General features: G+C 36.6%; 2 protein-coding genes across 2 annotated transcripts; one reads left to right on the top strand and one right to left on the bottom strand.

Annotated features, from left to right (window-relative positions):
• Positions 1-5,216: 5,216 nt before the first annotated feature.
• LOC116091946 (olfactory receptor 50-like) lies at positions 5,217-6,164 on the bottom strand. The gene has a single exon (XM_031373365.1). It carries the CDS (start codon positions 6,162-6,164, stop codon positions 5,217-5,219), a length of 948 nt encoding a protein of 315 aa, XP_031229225.1.
• A 14,358-nt stretch (positions 6,165-20,522) lies between these two features.
• On the top strand, positions 20,523-21,473 carry LOC116091945 (olfactory receptor 1N1). Its single transcript, XM_031373364.1, has one exon. It carries the CDS (start codon positions 20,538-20,540, stop codon positions 21,471-21,473), a length of 936 nt encoding a protein of 311 aa, XP_031229224.1. The 5' UTR covers positions 20,523-20,537.
• Positions 21,474-24,734: the final 3,261 nt, after the last annotated feature.

Raw genomic sequence — 24,734 nt, 5'->3', positions numbered from 1 at the left:
GTTGCAGAGATTAACTATGGAGCAGAGACCGAAGGAAGGGTAAGCCAGCCTAAATATAGCTATCTCCTTAGAGGCTCTGAAAGTACCTGACTAACACAGATGTAGAGGCTCACAGCCATACATCGAACTGAGTACAGGGTCCCCAGTGAAGGAGTTAGAGAAAGGACGAATGGAGCTGAGGAGTTTGCAGCACCTTAGGACGAACAACAATATGAACTAACTAGTACCCTTAGAGCTCCTAGGGTCTCAACCACCAACCAAGGACCACACATGGAGGGGTCTGATTGTTCTGGCAGTATGTGTATAGTAGAGGATTGCAATTTGATCATCAATAGGAGGAGAGGAGCTCGGCCCTGTGAAAGTTCTGTGCCCCAGTGTAGGGGAATGCCAGGGCCAATAAGTGGGAGAGGGTGGGGTGGCAGGTATGGGGAGGGGGAGGCAACAGGGGTTTATTTTTGTTGTTTTTGTTTGTTTCTTTGTTTTTTGGAGGGGAAACTGGGAATGGAGAAATTTACATGTAAATAAAGAAAACATCTAATAAAAAAAAAGAGATAGAAGAATGAATTTCAGGCATAGAAGATAAGATTGCAGAAATCAATACATCATCCAAAGGAAACATTAACTCTAAAAACTGATACAAAATGTCCAAGAAATCTGAGACACCATGAAAAGACAACCTAAGAATAATACGTATACAACAGGAAGACTCCACAGGTCCATGGCCCAGAAAATATTCTCAACAATATTATAGAAGAAAATTTCCACAACCCAAAACCTAAAGAAAGAGATGCCTATACAAAGAAGCTTACAGAACACAAAATACATTGAAACAGAAAAGAAAATTCTTCTGCCACATACACTAAATATGCAGAACAAAGAAAAATATTAAAATCTGTACAGGAAATGGACAAGTAACATAAGAATGTAGATTTATCAGAATTACAACTAAATTTTCAATGGAGACTCTAACAGCCAACAGAGACTGGGCAGATATCTTGGAGATCCTAATAGACCAGATGTCAGCCAAGAGGACTATACCCTGCAAAACTTTCAATCATCATAGATGGAGAAAACAAGAAATCTCAAGACAAACCTGAATTTAAACAATATGTACCCACAAATCCAGCCCTATACAAGATACAAGAAAGAAAACTCCAATCTGATGGGGATGACTGCACTCAAGCAAACATAAGAAACATAATTAAAAACCATTGGAACAAGAAGTTCTCTCTCTCTCTCTCTCTCTCTCTCTCTCTCTCTCTCTCTCACACACACACACACACACACACACACACATCATTAATATTAAAATTACAAGAATTAACTATCACCAATCATTAATATCTCAACATCAGTGGACTCAATTCTCCAATAAAAAGATACAGGCTCACAGAATGGATATGAAAATAAGATCCAGAGGTTGGTGAGATGGCTCAGCAGGGAAGAGCACTGACTGCTCTTTAGAAGGTCATGAGTTCAAATCCCAGCAACCACATGGTGGCTCACAACCACCTGAAATGAGATCTGACGTCTTCTTCTGGTGCATCTGAAGAGAGATACAGTGTACTTACATAAAATAAATAAATAAATCTTAAAAAAAAAAGAAAAGACGATCCATCATTAAGTTGCATATAAGAAACACACCCCAGCGACAAAGATAGACATTACATTAGAGATGGACTAGAGAATCTTTTTCTAAACAACTGGACCCAATAAGCAAGGTGAAGTATCCATTCTACCATATATTAAAATAGACTTCCAAGGAAAATTAATCAAAAGAGATAGGGAAAAGGATACTTCAACAACAACAAAAACAATAGAAAGCCTACAAACTTAGGGAAACCGAACAACTCTTTACTCAGTGACCACTGGGTCAAGGAAGAAATAATGAAATTAAAGACTTCCTGGGATTCAATGAAAATGAAGGGACAATATATGCAAACCAATGGGACACAGTGAAAGAAGTTCTTAGAAGAAAGTTCATAGCACAAGTTGCCTTTACAAAGAAATTGGAGAGATCTAATGCTAGGAATTTTAAAAGCACACCTAAAAGCTCTAGAACAAAAAGAAGAGAACACACTCAAGAGGAGTAGACCTCAAAAAGTAATCAAACTCAGGGCTGGAATCAATAAACAAGAAACAAAGAGAACAATACAAAGAATAAATGAAGCCAAGAGCTGGTTCTTTGAGAAAATCAACAAGATAGAGTTAGCCAAACTAACTAAAAGGGAGAGCAACTGTATTTAAATTAATGAAATCATAAATGCAAAAGGGACATAACAGCAGACATTGAGGAAATCCAAAGAATTATTAGATCTTACGTCAAAAGCCTGTAATCCACAAAATTGGAAAATCTAAATAAGATGGCTGGTTTTCTTATGAAAATGAAATTCCAATTAAAAAATTGGCCTCTCATCGGCCCAGCCCAGTCCAACACGACTCAGTGCAGGGTGGTGCAGAGTAACTGAGTGACCTGGAAAGCACGGCAGAGACGGAGATGAAGCACACTGCAGCAGCAGAAGCTGAGGAAGTGACTTCTCCTCCCTGCCCATGCTCACTTTCCTTCGCTGGAACTCTCGCACTGGGCCAGAAGGGAGATTTCCATGAAAACCTCTGGTATACAGGCCCACAACGGGGGGTGGGGACTACTCTGGAACAGTTATATTCTCACTCTGGCTTTCATTACATGGTAATTCAGGAGTCTGGAATAACTTTCTCCAAAGAAGCATATAATTTGTCCTATCCATAAAAGAGATCAATGTTTCCTTGAAGTTCTGATAATAGCCAGGCATGGTTGCACAATCCTGCAATCCCAGTACTTGGGAGACTGAGGAAGGAGGGTTGTCCCAAGTTCAAGGCCAGCCTTAGCTAGATAGTAGTAAGAAGCAGGTTTTCCATGGTTATACAGCATGGCCCTGACTCTAAAAATATAAAATATACAAAGTGCTTCTCAGGAAATAATATCCACTTTGTATCAGGTCATGACACTTAGATAATGGTCTATTGTTAGAAGATATTGCAGGTGCATCCTGAGGCCATCTGACATCATGCCATGTGTGGTGAGAGCCACATCTCTAACAGTGAGGGAATTTGAATTCGGAGAGTTTTACTCACTAGCTATGTACTAGGAAGAAATAAACATGGACTAAAATGTTTTCCTTTATTAATCAGCAGGGAAGTTTAAAGTAAAATCACAATGAGATACAATTTGTGATTCATTTCACTTGCAAATACTTTAAGTTCTTTAAATATCAAGTTCTGTGTAACAAACAGAATAATACACATGAGCATATATGGAGAAGCTTAAATTAGAATGTGACTATCTCATCAAAAGTCATAAACTGTGTTTTTAGAACAGTTTTAGACTAATAGAAAATGCTAAGCAGAAAGTGTGTGTACATGCCTTGCTTTCCGCCCATGGCCAACATTGTAAATTTTGTTAGTTTTTGATTACTCAAGTCTAGGGATTGTTACATGAATATATTACTCAATTATGTTTTTAAAGTGTGGCCACCAGTTGCAAATATAAATGTACAAATAGTGAGACCATCTAATATCATCCATAAATGCATATACTTTCTGCATGTGCTATGTGTATTATTTTCTTTCTAGCATATTTATTTATGAAGATTAAAGTAAAAGTTTTGGTAAAATGAATAATTGGGGCAGTTTTGAAAATATTCATAAACTTGGATTTAACTTCGTATACACAGTGGTTTCAATTCACTCCTACCACATATTGCTTGCATAGTAGGATGGGACTAGTTAGAAACCTCTCAGTTTTAATGGCTTATACTACAGAAGTTTCTAGAACTAGATAAAATAATAGATATAGGGAAGTCTGTCACTGAACTTTCTAACAGCAATGAAATTAAGAAATGTTTTTCTTCCATAGAGACATATTCTAAAATACTTGAGACAATTATTATTATTATTATTATTATTATTATTATTATTATTATTATTTTATTATTACCATTTTTAATGGAAAGAAGCCACTACATTATGGTGGCTAACCACACCCAAGTCCTGCTTAAATTCTTTCTAGGTTGTCTAGGCTCCTGCATCCTGCCCAGCCTTATTCAGTGTCTGCACTTAGAACCTTGCCTTAGCCTTTTTACCAATTCCTTTGAGACTGGGATAATTAAATTTGAGGAAGAGAAAGCTGTGCTTTTTATAGTCCTTAGACTAATAGTAAAAGGATTTAGCATATACATTACAGATATGCATGGAATAATTTTTTCTTATAATGAGCAAAACCAATTTGAATCACTTGGGAGAACATAAGGCAGAGGAACAAGAAAATGTTGGTCAATGGATACCAGTCATGGAGGGAAGAGTTTCCTGTGTTGTGCTGTTTAATAGTGTGGTAAGAGTGTTATAACATCCTATATATTTTAAGAGAACAGGAAAGATTTTGGATATTTTCATCTCAAAGTAGTGATAAGTATTTGAGGAACTACACTTTCCCCAGTTTGAGCATCCCAAAGTGTGTGTACTTATATAAACATAATGTGGAACCCTGCAAACGGATATGGTTGTTTTATGTGTTAATAGAAATAAAAAGTAAATTTGAAAATAAAAGAGGAATTAAAAAGCAAAAAAACATGGCTAGAGAGATGGCTCAGCAGTTAAGAGCAGTGGCTGTTCTTCCAGAGGACCCAAGTTCAGTTTCCAGCACCAAGATGGTGGCTCACAATCATTTGGAACACCAATTCTAGGGAATCTAATGCTCCTTCTGACTCGTCATGTATGTACATACACGTATACAGGCAGACAAAGCATCCATGAACATAAGATAAAATAAATAAATCCACCAAAGCAATAAAAAATAAAGCTAAATCTTCCTTTCTAAGTTTATTATAAAAGTAAATAAAAAAACTGTAAACCTTTCAGAATACACTTTTTTTTATCTTGAGAAAGAAAAATATCTTTGTTTTAAGAGGTTACAAATTATTCAAGAGAAATGAACAAAAGCTGGGATTACAGGAGGATTTTAAATGTCTGTAAAACATATAAGTACTAGGCAAAGGAAAAAAAGGATGTACTTGTGTGTTTAGAAAAGTTTCCTCCAAGACTTTAAAAACTGACAACAATTATATAGGTAGAAAAGTATTCTGGAAAGCACAGACTCCAAAAACGAAAACTTCATCATAAAGCCCTACCTGAGTAGGTGTGAGAGGCCTTATGTAAGTCAATAAGAAAGACCACACCCATCACTGTGAACTTGTTCTCCCACTGAACATATTTCTCAGTGCTCCTTTTATATCTCGATTTCTTAGACTGTAGATAAAGGGATTCAGCATGGGTGTGACCACAGTGTACATCACAGCCACAATGACATCCTTGTTATTACTGTTATTAGGCGAAGGAAAGGAGTACAGCCCAATAATGGCTCCATAATACAGAGAAACCACAGAGAGGTGAGAGCCACATGTGGACAAGGCTTTGAAGATTCCCTTGATGGAGGGAGTTCTTAGGATGGTGGCTCCAATGTAGCCATAAGAAACCAGAATGCATAACAATGGCACAGTTATGATCACCACTCCTACGGTGAAGATAACCAGGTCATTGATGGTGGTGTCTGAACTAGACAACTTAAGCAGAGCAGAGAGGTCACAGAAGAAGTGGGGCAGAGTATTGCTCCCACAGAAAGAGAGATGGGCAAGCAGAAGGGTATGTAAAATGGCACTGGCAAAGGACAAGACCCAGGACACAATTAACAGTAGGACGCAGAGACTCTGGCTCATGATGGTGGTATAGTGCAGAGGATGGCAGATGGCCACATATCTGTCATAGGCCATGGAGGTCAGAAGAAAGCTGTCAAGATCCGCAAAAAATAGGAAAAAATACACCTGGGAAATACATCCAGTATATGAGATGGACTGACTGTGTGTCAGCATATTCATGAGCATCTTTGGAGCTGTGACTGAAGAAAAGGAGATGTCAGTGAAAGCCAAGTGACTGAGGAAGAAGTACATGGGGGTGTGGAGGTGAGAGTCCAGCCTGATGATCAGGATGATGAGCAGGTTCCCCAGCACAGTTGTCAGGTACATGACCAGGAACAGGGCAGAGTACATGCTGTTCAGTTCTGGATTGATAGGGAGCCCCAGGAGGATGAACTCAGATGTGACACTATGATTATTCCTTCTGATACAACTCATTTTCTCCTGTTCTGGAAATGAATGAAATAGAAACATGAAAAAGAAGTACCTGCTGTTATGTAACACACACACCCTCATTTTAAAATCAGTCTGTTTGTTCATTTTTGCCCCAGCTTCAGCAGTGTTTGGCAATATTAACAAGGTAGTGATCATCTGGTCAAGGCACATCAACCTCATAACTTTTGGAGAAATTAGGAAGTAATGTTTTGAGAGTTCATGATGGAAACCTGAGATTAGGTAATTAGGATGTAAGGCCAAGAGAATCACTAGTGTCTGGTGACAGTGGAATGAGAGTACATGAAGAACAGGCAACTTGAGCCCATGTTCAGCCTGGAAAGGTATAAGGTTGAGGATTACTGAGAAGCTAGATTATGAAAGCCCTTTCCAGTCTAAAACACGTCTAGTTCTAGTCTCAGAGCAGCAGAAAATGTTGGTGCACCCAAGAAAATGTTTAACAAAATCAATACCACATGTCTAAATAACTTGCTGTGTGCTGATGTGGAGAGCAAATTGTAGAGCAGTGTTGTCCATAAGAACCCATAGTTGCTTCAATAATTTAGACATAACTTACCTGTTTATGGTTGGATTGTATCAGAATAAAGATAAATAAAAACAAATAAAATTGAAGGGATATGAAATAAATTTGGAAGAAATCCCACCAATGTCTACTGAGAAATAAAGGTAAGCAAAATGCAATATTTTCCACTCTTTTCTCAGGAAATAAGTATGACTCATTTTCAATCAAATTGTTATGTGTACATTTCTTTTTAAGGTATCATCTCAAAATTTAGATAAATTTTCATAAAATTTATAATTCATAAAATCTATATATTATATATGTGTAATATATATTATATATAAACACACACACATATATATATATAAATTTAGATAAATTAGATAAATGTTCAAGACAAATTTCCAACTGAGATTACTGGCATACTATATTAAACATAGAAATCACAGTTAATAACATACTGTCTATATACATTGAAAGAAAAACACAAATACTTCGAGCATAACTCAATATACATCTATATACCTGTTTCTTTCTGATCTCTTAGGTGATGAGAATAGATACCTCAAGCTAAAAAGAAAATGATGGTAAACTTATTCCATTTATTCCAAGATGGCATAGAGGTTGTTAAAACAGATGGAATCTCTAAGGACATACATATCATACCTTAGTAGGCAAAATAATTATAAACTAACACTCAAGCAAGATAGATATATCAATATACTTTTGGTCAAAACTGCTGAAAAATTCATATGAGTTATAAGTTTTGAAATTTCCAAGAGGACCCAAGGGGCAATGTGCCCATACCCAGCTCAAATTAGAGAGAATGAAATATAATTGCTTTATTCCCTGGGGCCCTTCTGGGAATGGAGTTACTTGTTGCAGCAGACATAAGGGTAAACCCTTGGAGAATGCATGCTGTTAATGACAAAATAACCAGTAGGAACTTGGTGACTCACAAAGATTTTTACTTTTCTGGTCCCCTTGAGGAAAATGTGATTCAGAATCCACAATGAAACAAACTGAATGTTAAGAGTGATAAGCAAGATCTCTTGCTTCTGAACTCTATGACATATTTTTAGGAGTATACGTGTGTGTGTGTTTACATATGTGTTTGAGTAGGTGCACATGATATATAGATATGTGTAGGAGGGTGCTCAGCTATTTTCCCACCTGTTTTTTTGAGTGTTTTTGTTTTCTTTTTTGTTTTTTATTAAATATTTTCTTTATTTACATTTCAAATATTATCCCCTTTCCTGGTTCACCCCTTCTGAAAACCCCCTTTCCCTGCTCACCAACCAACCCACTCTTGCTTCCTGACCCTGGCATTCCCCAGGATCAAGCCTTCACAGGACCAAGGGCCTCTCCTCCCACTGATGACCTACAAGGCCATCCTCTGCTACATATGCGACTGGAGTCATGGGTCCTTCCATGTGTACTCGCTTGTTGGTGATTTAGTCCCTGGGAACTCTGGGGGGGTACTGATTGGTTCATATTGTTGCTCCTCCAATGGGGCTATAAACCCCTTCAGCTCCTTGGAACCTTTCTCTAGCTCCTCCATTGGGGACCCTGTGTTCAGTCCAATGGTTGGCTGCAAGCATCCACCTCTGTATTAGTCAGGCACTGACAGAGCCTCTCAGGAGACAGCTATATCAGACTCCTGTGAGCAAGCACATGTTGGCATCCACAATTTTGTCAAGGTTTGGGGACTGTATATGTGATGGATGCCCAGGTGGGGCAGTCTCTGGATGGCCTTTCCTTCAGTCTCTGCTCCACAATTTGTCTCTGTAACTCCTTACATAGGTATTTTGTTCTCCCTTCTAAGAAGGACTGAAGTATCCATACTTTGGTCTTCCTTTTGCTTGAGCTTCATGTGGTCTATAAGTTGTATCTTTGGTATTCTGAGCTTCTAGGCTAATATCCACTTATCAATGAGTGCATACCATGTGTGCTCTTTTGTGATTGGATTACCTCACTCAGGATGATATTTTCTAGTTCCATCCGTTTGCCTAAAAAAGTCACAAAATCATTCTTTTTAATAGCTGAGTAGTACTCCACTGTGTATACATTTTCTGTATCTATCCTATGTTGAGGGACATCCGGGTTGTTTCCAGCTTCTGAATATTACAAATTAGGCTGCTATGAACATAGTGGATGGAGCATGTATCCTTAGTACATGGAGCATATTCTGGGTATATGCCAAGGAATGGTATAGCTTGTTCCTCAGGTAGTAGTACTATGTCTAATTTTCTGAGGAACTGCCAAACTGATTTCCAGAATGCTTGTACCAGTGTGCAATCCTACCACCAATAGAGAAGAGTTCTTCTTTCTCCATATCCTCACCAGCATCTGCTGTCACCTGAGTTTTGATCTTAGCTACTCTGGTGTGAGGTGGAATCTCAGGGTTGTTTTGATTTTCATTTATCTGTTGACTAAGGATGATGAACATTACTTTAGGTGCTTCTTAGCCATTCTGTATTCTTCAGTTGAGAATTCTTTGTTTAGCTCTATACCCCATTTTTAAATAGGGTTATTTGGTTCTCTGGAATCTATCTTCTTGAGTGCTTGGTAAATATTGGATATTAGCCCTCTATCAGATGTAGGATTGGTAAAGATCTTTTCCCAACCTGCTGATTGCCATTTTGTCCTATCGATAGTGCTCTTAACCTTACAGAACCTTTACAATTTTATGAGCTCCCATTTGTCAATTCTTGATCTTAGAGCATAAGATATTGGTGTTCTGTTTAGGAAATTTCCCCCTCTGACCATGTGCTTGAGGCTCTTCCCCACTTTCTTTTCTATTAGTTTCAATGTATCTGGTTTTATGTGGAGGTCCTTGATCCATTTGGACTTGAGCTTCATTATAAGGAGATAAGGATGGATCCATCTGTATTTTTCTACATGCTAACTGCCAGTTGAACCAGCACCATTTGTTGAAAATGCTGTCATTTTCCCACTGGATGATTTTAGCTCTTTTGTCAAAGATCAAGTAACCATAGTTGTGTGGGTTCATTTCTGGGTCTTCAATTCTATACCATTGATCCACCTGCCTGTCACTGTACCAATATCATACAGTTATTTTTTTTAATCACAATTGCTCTGTAGTACAGCTTGAAGTCAGGGGTGGTTATTCTGCCAGAAGTTCTTTTATTGTTGAGAATAGTCTTCATTATCCTGTTTTTTTGATATTTCCAGATGAATTTGCAAACTGTTCTTTCTAACTCTATGAAGAATTAATTTGGAATTTTGATGGGGATTGCATTGAATCTATAGATTGTATTCTACAAGATGGTCATTTTTACTTTATTAATCCTACCAATCCATGAGCATGGGAAATTTCTGAGCATGTATCTTCTAAGTTCTTCTTTGATTTCCTTCTTAGAAGACTTGAAGTTCTTATCATATAGATCTTTCACTTGCTTAGTTAGAGTCAGACCAAGGTATTTTATTTTATTTGTGACTTTTGTGAAGGATGTTTTTCCCTAATTTCTTTCTCAGACCATTTATCCTTTGAATAGAGGAAGGCTACTGATTTGTTTGAGTTAATTATACATCCAGCCACTTTAGTGAAATTGTTTATCAGCTTTAGGAGTTTTCTGGTGGAATTTTTGGGGTCACTAAGTATACTATCATATCATCTGCAAATAGTGATATTTTGACTTCTTCCTTTCCAATTTTTACCATTTGACCTCCTTTTGTTGTCTAATTGCTCTGGCTAGGACTTCCAGTACTATTTTTAACAGTTAGAGAGAAAGTGGTCAGCCTTCTATAGCCCCTCATTTTAGTGGTATTGCATCGTTTCTCTCCATTTAGTTTGATGTTGGCTACTTGTTTGCAGTATTGTTTGCTTTCACTATGTTTAGGTATGGGTCTTGAATTACTGATATTTCCAAGATCTTTGTCATGAAAGGGTGTTGGATTTTGTCAAATGTTTTCTCAATATCTAATGAAATGATCATGTGGTATTTTTTTCTTTGAGTTTGTTTATATTTGTTTTTTATATTTGTTGTGGATTATGTTGATGTATTTCTGTATTTGAGACATCCCTGAATCACTGGGATGAAGCCTACATAATCATAATGGATGATAATTTTGATGTGTTCTTGGATTTGGTTTGTGAAATTTTTACTGAGTACTTTTTGCATTGATATTCATAAGGGAAATTGGTCTAAATTGCTCTTTCTTTGTTGGGGTCTTTGTGTGGTTTAGGTATCACAGTAATTGTGGCTTCATATAATGAATTGGGTAATGTTTCTTCTGTTTGTAGTTTGTGGAATAGTTTGAGGAGTATTGGCACTAGGTCTTTTTTTCAAAGCCAGATAGAACTCTGCACTAAATCCATCTTGTCCTGGGTTTTTTGGTTGAGAGACTATTAATGACTGTTTCAACTTCTTTGGGGGATGGGATTGTTTAGATTGTTTATCTGATCCTGATGTAACTTTGATACCTGGTATCTATCTAAAAAATGGTCCATTCCATCCAAATTTTACAGTTTTGTTGAGTATAGGCTTTTGTAGTAGGATCTGATGACTTTTTTGATTTCCTCGTTTTCTGTTGTTATGTCTCCCTTTTCTTTTCTGATTTTGTTAATTTGGATACTGTCTCTGTGCCCTTTGGTTAGTCTGGTTAAAGATTTATGTATCTTGTTGATTTTCTCAAAGATCCAGCTCCTGGTTTGGTTGATTCTTTGTATTATTCTTTTTGTTTCTACTTGGTTGACTTCATCCCTGAGTTTGATTATTTCCTGCCATCTACTCCTCTTGGGTGTAGTTGATTCTTTTTGTTCTAGAGCTTTCAGATATGCTGTCAAACTTCTAGCATATGCTCTCTCCAGTTTCTTTTTGTAAGCACTCAGAGCTAGGAGTTCTCCTCTTAACAGTGCTTTCATTGTGTCTTATAAGGTTGGCTACATTGTGGCTTCATTTGCATTAAACTCTAAAATATCTTTAATTTTCTCCTTTATTTCTTCCTTGACCAAGTTACCATTGAGTAGAATGTTGTTCAGCTTCCATGTTTATATAGGATTTCTATTGTTTATATTGTTATTGAAAACCAGTTTTAGTCGGTGGTGATCTTATAGGATTCATAGGATTATATCAATCTTCTTGTATCTGTTGAGGCCTGTTTTGAGACCAATTATATGGTCAATTTTGGAAAGGTACTGTGAGGTGCTGAGAAGTTATATTCTTTTGTTACCCTCTAAATCCCTTCCTCCACCCAATTTTCTCTCTCCCTCCACCTCTAATGTCTATTTCATTTCCCCGTCTCAGTTAGACTCAAGCATCCTCCTTTGGTCCCTTCTTATTACTTAGCTTCTTTGGGTGTGGGATTATAGAATGGTTATCCTGTACTTCATGGCTACTATCTGCTTATAAATGAGTACATATCATGTTTGCTTTTCCATGTCTGGATTACCTCACTCAGGATTTATCTTTAATAGTTCCATCTATTTGCTGAAATTGTCATGATGTCTTTGTTTTTAATAACTGAGTAATATTCTGTTGTGTGCACCTTTTTTATCCATTCTTCAGCTGAGGAATATCTATATTATTTCCACTTTCTAGCTTTTAGAATTAGAGCTGCCATGAACACAGTTGAGCAAGTATCCTTGTGGTATTGTTCAACACCATTTGTGTATATGCCCAGGAGCAGCATACCTGAGTCTTGAGGTAGAACTATTCTCAATTTTCTGAGAAAGTATGGTTCTTCCTCGTCCTTGGGCATTGTTGGAAAATGGGAGCAGAGTCAAAGAACCAGGTTCTGACAACCACTGAGTACAAATGAATGACAAATTACAGGAATCAGTTTCAACAAGGCAGCTCAAATTTCTTCCAGGGTGAGGGGAACATATAGGCAGAGGGCAGCAGCTAGGTGCTATTAGATGCTGATAGGTGAACACCTGATAGGTAATCACAGTATGCCTCATTTGCATTAGGCAGCACCTTCCTATCATCTGTGTGGGAGCACAATACCCCATTGTCATATGGCCAGCACGGGGAAAGCTCTTGTAGGGAACTATATTGAAGGTCATACTTAAGATAAGCCCTGCAACAACACCTAGCGACATCTACCAAATAAGGTCAGGCAGAGAGAAGGAAGCCCCTCTGGAAGAAAGGAGACCTACATTTTATGCAGTCCTCAGAGAGCTGTCCAGACATGGTGGACTGTAACCTTTAGCAGTGGGGTCATCCAACAAGAAACAATCAAATTGTTTTCCAAAGTGGCTAAACAAGTTTGCACTCCTACCATCAAAGAAGGAGTATCCCCTTGCTCCACATTTTAACTAGCATAAGCTGTCTTTTGAGATTTTGATCATACTCATTCTGATATGGGTGAAAGATAGAATATCAGGATAATTTTGATTTGTATATTCCTGATGACTAAGGAAATTGAACATTTCTTTACGTGTTTCCCAGACATTAGGGAGTCCTCTATCAAGAATTTTCTGTTTAGTTTTGTATCCCACTTATTAACTTGTTTATTGATGTTTAATGTGTTGAGTTCTTTATATATTTTAGATATCAGCTCTCTGATGCATGTAAGGTTGAGGAAGATTAGATAAACAATTTAAATAGACCAGTAACCCCCAAAGAAATAGAAGCAGTCATTAAAAGTCTCCCAATCAAAAACAAAAAACAAACAAATGAACAAAAACAAACAAACAAAACCTCAGGACCTGATGGTTTTAGTGGAGAATTCTACCATATTTTCAAAGAAGAGCTAATATTGCTCAAACTATTCCATAAAATAAAAACAGAAGGAACATTACCAAACTTATTCTATCAATGAGGCCACAGTCACCCTAATACCTAAACCATACAAAGACTCAACAACAAAAGACAATTTCAGTGTCCGCATTTTTGAAAACCCATCAAGTGTTGGTGTTGCTTATATGCTCTTAGATTTTTACCATTCACTGGCATGTGTTGAATCTACTCTTAAAGAGAAAGGACTCTTCCTCTTTTAAAATCTAGCATTATCTAATAGTTCCAAGTGAGACTTCATATTCATCCCCATCCATAAGGCTGGGGTTTTGTATAGCTTAAGTTTATATAAGTCCTGTGCATGATATCTCAACCACTGTCAATTTATATGTAATTGCCCTATTGTGTTCATAAAGAACTAAAGACTATGGATGACAGCAAAAGGGCTAACTTTTGTATATGTACATATATATGTATATATATTTATTTACCATACATATATATGTGTATATATATATATATATATATATATATATATACATATGTGTGTGTGTGTGTGTGTGTGTGTGTGTGTGTATACACACACACACACACATATGTATATATGCAGGAACGAGTGGAGTTCAGAAGAGAGTATTGGATGCCTTGGAGTCAGAGTTAGAGGAGGTTTTGAGACGTCACATGGGTATTGAAAACTGAAGCTGGGTCCTATTTAAGAGCATCAAATGCTCCTAACCACTAAGCCACCTCCCCTGTCCCAAATTACATTTTTGATGTTTAAGGCTTTTCAAGTATCCTTAAGTAAATAGAGAGGAGTTCAAAAGTCTACAGCTTGGGAAAGCATCTAAAATTTAGTACCAATGATGGAAATATTTTGGTTCACAGGCCCATCTGGCTTCCAACTTGAAATGTTTTTTAATTCTTCTTCTATTTGTGAGTTTTGTCCCCTAAAAATCTCTTAAAATACATAATTAGGTGAGATAAATTAAGTAGGTGCTTTTTCTTTTTATCTTTACTCAAAAGCATGAGAAATTTTCAAGAAAAGTGGTAGGTTTTTAAATTTCATTTGTAAAGGCACTTATCATAAAAGGAACTTTGTTGCAAAAATCCAGATGTGTCTTCTTAGAAAACACATTTTGCAGCTGGATGGTGGTGGCATATGCCTTTAATCCCAGCACTTGGGAGGCAGAGGCAGGCAGATTTCTGAGTTTGAGGCCAGCCTGGTCTACAGAGTGAATTCCAGGACAGCCAGGGCTATACAGAGAAACCCTGTGTTGAAAAACCAGAAAAAAAAAAAGAAAACACATTTTGCTATAGATCAGTGTTTCTCAACCTTTCCAATGCTGTGGCCCTTTAAGACAGTTCCTCATGTTGTGATGACCTCAGCCGTAAATTCATTTTATTGTTAATTCATAACTATAATTTTGCTAGTTATGAATTATAATGTAAATATCTTATATGCAACACACAGTTTGAGAACTGCTACTATAAATTGCTATTATCAAACAATATAGTGGCAAAAGTGTTTAATGCTATGTAAAAAAGAAAACAGTAAAACATCTCAAATTTAGTGGTAATCAGTGTTATACTAATTTTGTCTTTTCTAATGGAGACAAGGGAATCTGGTATCATAACTGTTCACTAACAAGGCTCTGGGGAACTCTGTTCCCTGACTTCTTGTATCTATAGGCATTGAAAGTAGAGTTTGTTCAACTATTTTTCTAGGGATTATTAGCCTGATGAAACAGCAGCCTTGTGTCTGTCAGGTCAGTCTTCAAACTGAAAACATAAAATACTTCAATATTTCTCAAAACCTTGTCCAAGTGGAATCAGAAGTTCCGTCTCAGATCATTAAGAGTTTTCAGCAAAGAAACTCATTTTCTGGATTTTCCTCATCAAGCAGATGAATGAAACTATGCTTGTTGAAGCTTAGCATTCAACTATGACCTTGACTTTTTTGTGTGTGTGTGATCCTTTCTTCACGTTGTGTACCCTTCTTCATCTAGAACCCTGACATTATTTTCTTCAAGTTTCTAATTCTTTTACATAGTATTTCATCTACATCTACTGATTTGACTTTTTCCTCTGTCTATTTGCTGTTCGTATTTAGTATTCTTTCTTCAGAACCCTGCTTCTAGTCAACCCCATTAAAAATCTTGTTAGGAAGATTATGAGTCGTTCTTCCTATATAAATACTTTTGCATGGCTTTCTTCTCAGTGAAAAGGGTAGCAGTGAGCATGGGAACTTGAATAAAACTGTTACAGGACACCAGGTCCATGTCCTGGAGTACTCTCACCATAAGGGTCACCTTTCTCACACTTCTTGACTGACACAGTAGATGAAGACGTAGTGGTGGTAAGTAAAGGGACTGCTTGACTTGAATGACAGGAAATAAACCAAGTCATGGAAACAACTCACTGATGTCTTAAAGATATGCTGAAATTTGTGAGATGAAGATTCCAAAAAGTATGACAAAACTTTTAATGGAAAAGTAAAACCAGGAAATAGAGCAAGAGGTGCTAATCCAAAGTATTGAGCAAAATGTAAAAATGTGACCTTAGAGTGGTACAGATGGCTTGTGGGTAAGGACACCTGCTGCCAAGCTTATTAATCTGAGTTGGATCCTAAGAATCCATATGGGGGAAGGAGAGAACAGACTGCTGTAAGTTGTCCTCTGACCTCTACACAGGTGCAGGCACGAGTGCTCACACACACACACACACACACACATGCACACTATCTTAAGTAATAAATAATATTTTAAATGTCCTTTTAAAAAATAGATTATTTTTTATATGATTTCAATTTATTTGAACTTGTTAACATTTAAAAACATATTTTAAGTAAATAGAATTAAATCACATTCTTGTTTTCCTTTTGTACCACTGCTCTTCCCATAGACCCCCCTTCAATACCTACAATATCTTTTTTGTCATATTCCTTAAAATTTATAAAATATTGTAACAATAAAAATAAGTATTATAAAAGTTGTTTGATATAAAACAACAATCAATTTAACAGTCTTATGTAGATGCTTGTCTACAGAAATACTGAAAATACAGTTTTCTCAATATAAATTTTAAATAACTCCAAACATATTAACTGTATACTTCAAAATAATACATCACTACTAGTATTTTCTTAAATGAACATAAATATATAAAGTCTTTTTGTTTGTTTTGTATTTAGTAGAGTTTAAAATCTTGGCTCTTACTGTGTTACAAGCCCAAAATAACAACAATTTTTAGACATTGGGCTTCATTGTAATAATGCTGTATTTCAATGACTCTCACATCACCAAAGGATTTTACCTCCATCGTAGCTAAGCTGAGAGTTGATAGTTCTGCTGCACCAAGAAATGAATTGTAGACTTGATTTTTGGATACAGACTTCCTGCTATGGTCAAAACTATTTGACTTGAGTGAGTGACTTCATTCTCAGCCCACAGAGAACAGGTGACATTCATTTAAGACATGGTGTAGGTATTAAGATGTTCTATCCATAAAGTCATTCACCTACTGTTTCAATGAACGATGGCTCTGCTTGGAAGGTGGCACAGACATTAGGTGATGGTAAGAATTTGGTTCATTAGCTGTGATAATTTGGAAAAATATTCATCTCAGAATAAAGTCCTCTTCTTCAAACTTGATACAAGAGTTACAAATGCCAAGCAAAGCATTCAATCTCACTTTGTTGTTCTCTTACAAGCTATCTCCCTAGTTAATCATCTATCTTTCTTTTGGATATATAAATACTTTTGAAATATATAAGCTGTTCTGAAAACCATAGTATAGTGTAAAAACATGAAATAAACACTACTACTAATAGAGAGGCTGAGATAGGAGAAGCAAGATTTCAAGACCTTTATGTTGTACAAAGCCAGACACTGTCACAAACAAACAAGCTGAATGTGTATAGAGATTGTACAATGATGGACCTATTTCTCCAATTACCAAATTAGAGAGACCATTGGATTGCAATCAACAAATTTCCAATTCCTCATATTATTGGATTTCAATCGATTAGGATATGTTGGTAATATTAATTTTCAAATTAACATATTAAGAAAAAGTAATTGTCACTTCCATTTTTTTGTTGTAAGAGGTAGAATTAGGTTTGTGTGGGTTTGTTGATAGATTACCTTCTTGCTTCTTCTAGGGTGTAGTTTTACTCCTTATGTTGATGTTTTCCATCTATTATCCTTTGTAGGGCTGGATTTGTGGAAAGATATTGTATAAATTTTGTTTTGTCATGGAATATCTTGTTTTCTCCATCTATGGTAATTGAGAGTTTTGCTGGGTATAGTAGTCTAGGCTGGCATTTGTGTTCTTGTAGAGTCTGTATGACATCTGCCCAGGATCTTCTAGCTTTCATAGTCTCTGGTGAGAAGTTTGGTGTAATTCTGATAGGCCTGCCTTTATATGTTACTTGCCTTTTTTCCCTTATTGCTTTTAAAATTCTTTCTTTGTTTAGTGCATTTGGTGTTTTTATTATTATGTGACAGGAGGAATTTCTTTTCTGGTCCAGTCTATTTAGAGTTTTGTAGGCTTCTTGTATGTTCATGGGCATCTCTTTCTTTAGGTTAGGGAAGTTTTCTTCTATAATTTTGTTGAAGATATTTACTGGCCCATTGCATTGGGAGTCTTCACTCTCTTCTATACCTATTATCCTTAGGTTTGGCCTTCTCATTGCATCCTGGATTTCCTGGAAGTTTTGGGTTGTGAGCTTTTTGCTTTTTGTATTTTATTTGACTGTTGTGTCAATGTTTTCTAAGGTGTCTTCTGCCCCTTAGATTCTCTCTTCTATCTCTTGCATTCTGCTGGTGATGCTTGCATCTATGGCTCCTGAGTTTTTTCCTAGGTTTTATATCTCCAGGGTTGTCTCTATTTCTGATTTATTTATTGTTTCTATTTCCATTTTTAGATTTTGGATGTGTTTGCTCATTTCCTTCACCTGTTTGATTGTGTTTTCCTGTAGTTCTTTAAGGGATTTTTGTGTTTCCTCCTTACGAGCTTCTAGCTCATTAACCTGTGTTCTCCTGTATTTCGTTGAGGGTGCTATTTATGTCTTTCTTAAGGTCCTGTATCATCATCATGATAAGTGATTTTAGATCTGAATCTTGCATTTCCGGTGTGATGGTGTGTCCAGGACTTGCTATGGTGGAAGAATTGGGTTCTGATGATGGCAAGTGACCTTGGTTTGTGTTGTTTATGTTCTTATGCTTGCCATCCCCCCAATATGGTTAACTTTAGTGCTACCTGCCCTTGGTAAATCTGACTGGAGCCTGTCCTTCCTCTGATCCTGGTTGTGTCAGAACTCCTCAGAGTCAAGCTGTCGCTGTGATCCTGTGATTCTGGGATCCTGTGTTCCTGTGATCCTGAGCTTGTTAGATCACCTGGGAGTGAGGCTTTCTCTGTGTGTTGTGGAACTGGCTGCAGAGCTTGCGCCCAAGGTCTACTCTGGACACCAGCCCAGACAGACCAGAAGGAACCTGAGTCACTGGGCTGGCAGAGTTCCTGTGTGCCCGGTCCTGCTGGTCCCAGTTACTCCCAGTGTTGCAACAGATTTTGGTTCCTCCTCACCTCTGATCCTGGGTGTGTCAGAGTGCCTGGGAGTGGAGCTTCCTCTGGGTGTTGTAGGACTGGCTGCAGAGCTTGTGCCCAAGGTCTGCTCAGAACACTAACTTGAAAAGTCTACTTTTGAACCTGACTTGAACAGTATAAAACATTCCTTGGAATAGAAATCAACAGATTCTGAAGAAGGCATTTCCATTCCGTCCATTACTGGAAATTCTTCAATTAGTTTGACACTATAGAAACTCATTTGAGAAGAACCGTGAGAATAAATATTCCATCTCCAAGACTACAGCCACTGTCTGGGACCCCACTATTTGATGAGATTAGAGAATGCTCCTTGCTCTCAAAGCAGGGGGAAGCTGCTCCAGGAACTGTGCCCACAACATTTCACGATAAAAACAATGAAAACAAAACAAAATTTAGATTATTTTATCTATTTACATTTCAAGTGTTTGCTGCCTCTCCCTTTTCCTGGAGTCTCACATTCTTATATATAGTGATAAAATGATGGATGTATTTTATGTTCTGTAAAAATAGCACACAAATCCTTTGAAACAGAGGAAAAATATTTATGTGGAAATAGAGGATCTAGAAGTCAAGGATTCGTGGAATTATCAGACAACTTGCATCCTGTTTTTGTCTTGAAGAAATTTAAGATGAATTGGGTTTTAGGAGAGAATTTTCCTCTGAGAATATGGTTATTTGAATGTGCTCAGTCACTAGAGTCTAATCTTTGTGAGGTATCACATGTATTCCAAAAGAAATTAAAACCTAATTATGAGTAATTAGTTAAGCCAAAAGCAAAATTGGTGGTGACTCCTTCTTATCTCTGATAAAAGTTGTGAAATTTTGAGATGTGTTAGTCACTTCAGTTTGTGTAAGTTCACAGACATGTAATCATTCTCAGATTCTCCTCTTGGAAAAGTTTGAAATTTTGACTTAGAAATCTAAACACTACTTCAGGGAATCCTTTGGTTTGCAATAGATTTGTCTTTAGGTGTGAACTCTGATTAATCAAAAACATTTAAGAAGGTGATATTGTTGAAGAAAAGCCCTAAGACCTTGATATTTTCTATCTGAGGCAGTGATCAAAGATTGAGAGAATGAATCATTCAACTGTCATTTCTTATAAAGTGGGTTATCATGAAGGTTTATTTAAGGTTACTTTTTTACATGTTTTCAGATAATCACCGGAAAGAATATACAATTTGGCTCACTTTAGCATATCCATAAGGATATCCTAGTGTGATAGAAGAACTGATATGACCTGAGAAAGCTAGAGTAAGGCTGGGTAGTACCAGAGATGACCATGCCTCTGGAAGATAACTGTCACTGGAATAATGCTCCTGTATCACAGACTTCACTGGGGAAGAGAGAAAGAGAGACAGTAGAAAGTAGGGAATTCTTCAGGAGAGAATGAAATAAATTAAAACCCAATGGTAGGAAACATTAGGACTAGGAGTAGTGAATTTAAATACAGGTGTGGATGTTGAAGGCTCAGAGGCCAGTGTCTGCATCTTGAGACTCAACCCTACATTCTGACTATCTTTTCTGATCTACAGATGCTCTAGACTCATGGAGAACGAGTCCAGTGTTTCTGAATTTTTTCTACGAGGAATATCAGGGTTTCCAGAGCAACAGCAGCTACTCTATGGACTTTTCCTATGTATGTATCTTGTCACCTTAACTGGGAATGTGCTCATTATCTTGGCCATTGGTTCTGACCCACACCTTCACACACCTATGTATTTCTTTCTGGCCAACCTATCCTTTGCTGACATGGGTTTAATATCATCTACAGTGACCAAGACATTGTTTAATGTTCAGACTCAGCGCAATACCATCTCCTATACTGGTTGTCTCACACAGATGTATTTCTTTCTGATGTTTGGTGATCTGGACAGCTTCCTCCTGGCTGTGATGGCCTATGACCGCTATGTGGCCATCTGTCACCCTCTGCACTATTCCACAATCATGAGTGCCCGAGTCTGTGCCCTGATGCTTGCCCTGTGTTGGGTTCTCACCAACATAGTTGCCATGACTCACACTCTCCTCATGGCTCAACTGTCCTTCTGTGTTGTTGGGGAAATAGCTCACTTTTTCTGTGACATTACTCCTGTCCTGAAGCTCTCATGCTCTGATACTCATGTCAATGAACTAATGGTTTTTGCCTTAGGAGGAACAGTACTCATGGTCCCTTTTGTGTGTATTGTCATCTCTTATATCCACATTGTATTTGCCATTCTGAGAGTTCGAACCCGTGGTGGAGGTACAAAGGCCTTTTCTACCTGTAGCTCCCACCTCTGTGTGGTCTGTGTTTTCTATGGAACACTCTTCAGTGCCTACTTGTGCCCTCCCTCTATAGTCTCTACAGAAAAGGATGTTGTAGCTGCTGCAATGTATACGGTGGTGACTCCCATGTTGAACCCCTTCATCTATAGCCTAAGAAACAAGGATATGAAAGAGGCCCTAAAGAGGCTTCTCTTTCATAGGAGAATTTTATCTTCTTAAGTACAATAGTAATGTGCAATGAAGAAACAGTCTATGTCAAACAAGTTTCTTCTCATTTCAGGCTGCATACATATTAGGTACAATATTGATATTGAATTACTTTCTCTTATTGAACTTTACTATTCCTTTGCATAAAGTAAAGATTATAGAAAATAATATTTATTAATTTATTGTCTTGTTTGCTTTTTTATTCTTTTCTCCATTCTGTCTTTTTTATTTAAGTTAGGGCCTTGAGGTACAACCAAGGTTAAGTTTATACTCACTGTAGCCTGAGTTGGTCTTTAACTCGCAATTCTTTGTCTCAATCTTTTGAGTGTTAGATCTGCAGACTGAATATCAACACTCAGTTCAGTGGTTTCTATTTAAGAAGATGAGTTGGAAGATTGAATATGATAAGCTGGAAATTGCATCGGATGTAATAACCAATGTAGTAGATGCCCAACAAGTGATAGCTATCATTGCTATGAATATTACTTTTCATATATACAACAACCCCAAAGTAACAAACTGTTTTCTAAAATCCATTTGTTCAACAAGTATAACAGAATATTGATAATGTGCCTATAGCTAAGTAAAAGTCTCTAATTTCATGACATTTCATTCTAGATCATTAGTTCATTACTAGACATATTTGTCTTGTTCATAAGAATAAGAGAAATATAAAGGAGAAAATGAAAGATAAATGTTACATTCCAAGAAATTCAACATTTATATTTCTGTGCTGGCTAAATTACTTTCTGCAGTTTCTCCAGGAATGTTGTTAGATTTCTTCACACTGCTTCTGACCATTGCTGCTCATATATGTTCAGTGCTGATACTGGAGAGATGTCTCAGTAGATAAGGCCACTTGTTCTTCTTTCAGTGGATCCAGGTTCAATTCCCAGCACCCAGGCCAGGCAGCTCATAACTACCTGTAACACCAGCTCCAGGAAATACAAGACCCTCTTATGGCTTTCATGGACACATGCATGCATATGTCCATGTTCATACATAAGCACACATGCATATAAGTAAAAATAAATATAAATATAATATATTTTAAAACAGCAAAAGAAAAACACTCCTTAAAAAAATTAAAAAATGTTCAACCTCAGTAGCCTTCTAGTGACTACCAAATGAGAATATTAAAACCTCTTTTCTTATTTAATTGTAAATGTGTCTTCATATCTAACTGGACTTTCTGTCCTTCAAAAAGGACCTAAGTGCTAAAGTTTTAAAATATGGACCATGGAATTTGATTCTTGGCCATTGTCTACCATCTACCTAAGCAATCAAACCAATTAGAAAATCAGAGTGTGTTTCACTTTGATTTCTACAATGTTTCTGCAGCAGTAAGGATTTAGATCAGTTCAGCATATAGAGGACCATCAAGGGCCATGAGTGCTTCTCCATGGTCAACTGCCTAATAGTCTTAGATTACACCCAGCTCAGCTAGTTACAATTGGATTAAAAAATTCTAAATATATTTTTATCTTGATACATAAATTTTATCCCTGGGCCCAAAGTTCAAACTTCTACCTACTTGATGTCACCCATTCCTAATATGTTTGTTGTTGGTAATTCAATGATTTATACAGCAGTACAGATCAGTGTTAAGTCTTTGTACCTTGATTGTACAAAGAGATTTTCTCTGGGATCAAATGTGAGTGATTAACAGTTGGCTATGCATCTTTCCTATGTCGAGTATCTACTTCTTATTTGTTTGGAACAAGTATTGTAAAAGCAGGAAGACTTCAAGTTACTCCCCAAATTCCTTAATGTTATTCAACATAATCAAAATTGTCACAGCCACCTAGGTTTCCATTCTTAAATATCTGTTCACAAAGCCAAAAATCAAGAACATTCCTCAGATGTTCTGTCACTACTTCCCTTCATTACTGTGACCCGCGTGATATGCCTCCAAATTATGCTCTTTCCATCCTCATATCATATTTACCCAGGCACTTATTGTCTGTTACCCAATGTAGAACTTGGTCAATAGCCAAATATATGCATTGCTTATCCAGTACCTAAATTCTTTAATATGACATCTTGCATCCTGCATAATAAAACATTCATCTACGTACCTAGATTAATATATGATACCCTATTGACTCTTATACATTTGTGCTTTATCAACACAAAGCCTTTTTAATTTTCTTGAACTTACCATGTTTTTGTAACACCTTTAGTTTATTCTATTTCTACACTGTCTAGCCTGTCATTTGTCCCATGCATATCAGTCCTGCACACCCTTCAAAAACAGTTGAAAACTTTCTTCACCATATTTTTCCATAATCTAAGCAACATTTCCTAAGTCTTCTCTTGTGATATTTCTTGTAATTATTCCATTGAACTAAACCTTAACTATAAAATATATGAAATGGTATAAATATATATGTATAATATATATATATATATATATATATATATATATATATATTGTTAAGCACAGATATGAGAATCTCTTAACATATGAACTGTAACACCACATCATGCAAAAACATATGATCATTTTATTTTCATAATAAGGTGTTGTTTTTACTCTGTCAGAGGTTTGTCTTTTTCTTGTTCTATGTGGGTAGACATAGACATACTGCCTGCTATAAAATAGGTAACGTACTAAATGGCTGCTAGCTACAAGATGAGTGAAGTAAGATTCTAACTCTTTAGACTTAATGATAGATACATTAGTGTATATATGTGATAATCTCATTTCATTTGAAGATTCTTTCTTTAAAATTATATACATATACATATATAGAATTTGTATATATATATGTGTGTACACACACACACATATATATATGCATATGGAACTGGCTAGAACTGAGTTTGCTGATGCCTGTAGCCTAACCAGGGAAATTATGGAGAAGTTTTCTTTGTCACTGTTCTCAAATCAAGAAGCCTTGGGTGCTGAAATGGAGCAGCTGAACTCACAATGAGTTGTTAGAGAAGGTGTTAGAGAAGGCACAAATAATTTTCTTCTCCCAGTTCATCTTTATTATAAATATTGTTGTAAATGAGAAAAGTATTGAATTGGAAGCAAAGAAAAGATATGATACTTATTTTAAATTCCCAGTTTTGTGAACTTTCTACACCAGTGTTGGGATCTTTTAATGTTTCTTATGAACAAACATATTTCTAGAAAATAAGAGGAGTAATTTAAATTATTCTAATACTTATTTTCCTACCAAGATTCAAATATGATACCTCTTTTTTTTATATTTTCTTTATTTACATGTAAATTTCTCCATTCCCAGTTTCCCCTCCAAAAAACAA

This window comes from Mastomys coucha, unplaced genomic scaffold, assembly GCF_008632895.1.
Source record: "Mastomys coucha isolate ucsf_1 unplaced genomic scaffold, UCSF_Mcou_1 pScaffold15, whole genome shotgun sequence".
Classification (NCBI taxonomy): Eukaryota; Metazoa; Chordata; class Mammalia; order Rodentia; family Muridae; genus Mastomys; species Mastomys coucha.
Note: the sequence above shows the minus strand (reverse complement) of the source record. Positions and strands in the feature narration are given on the sequence as shown.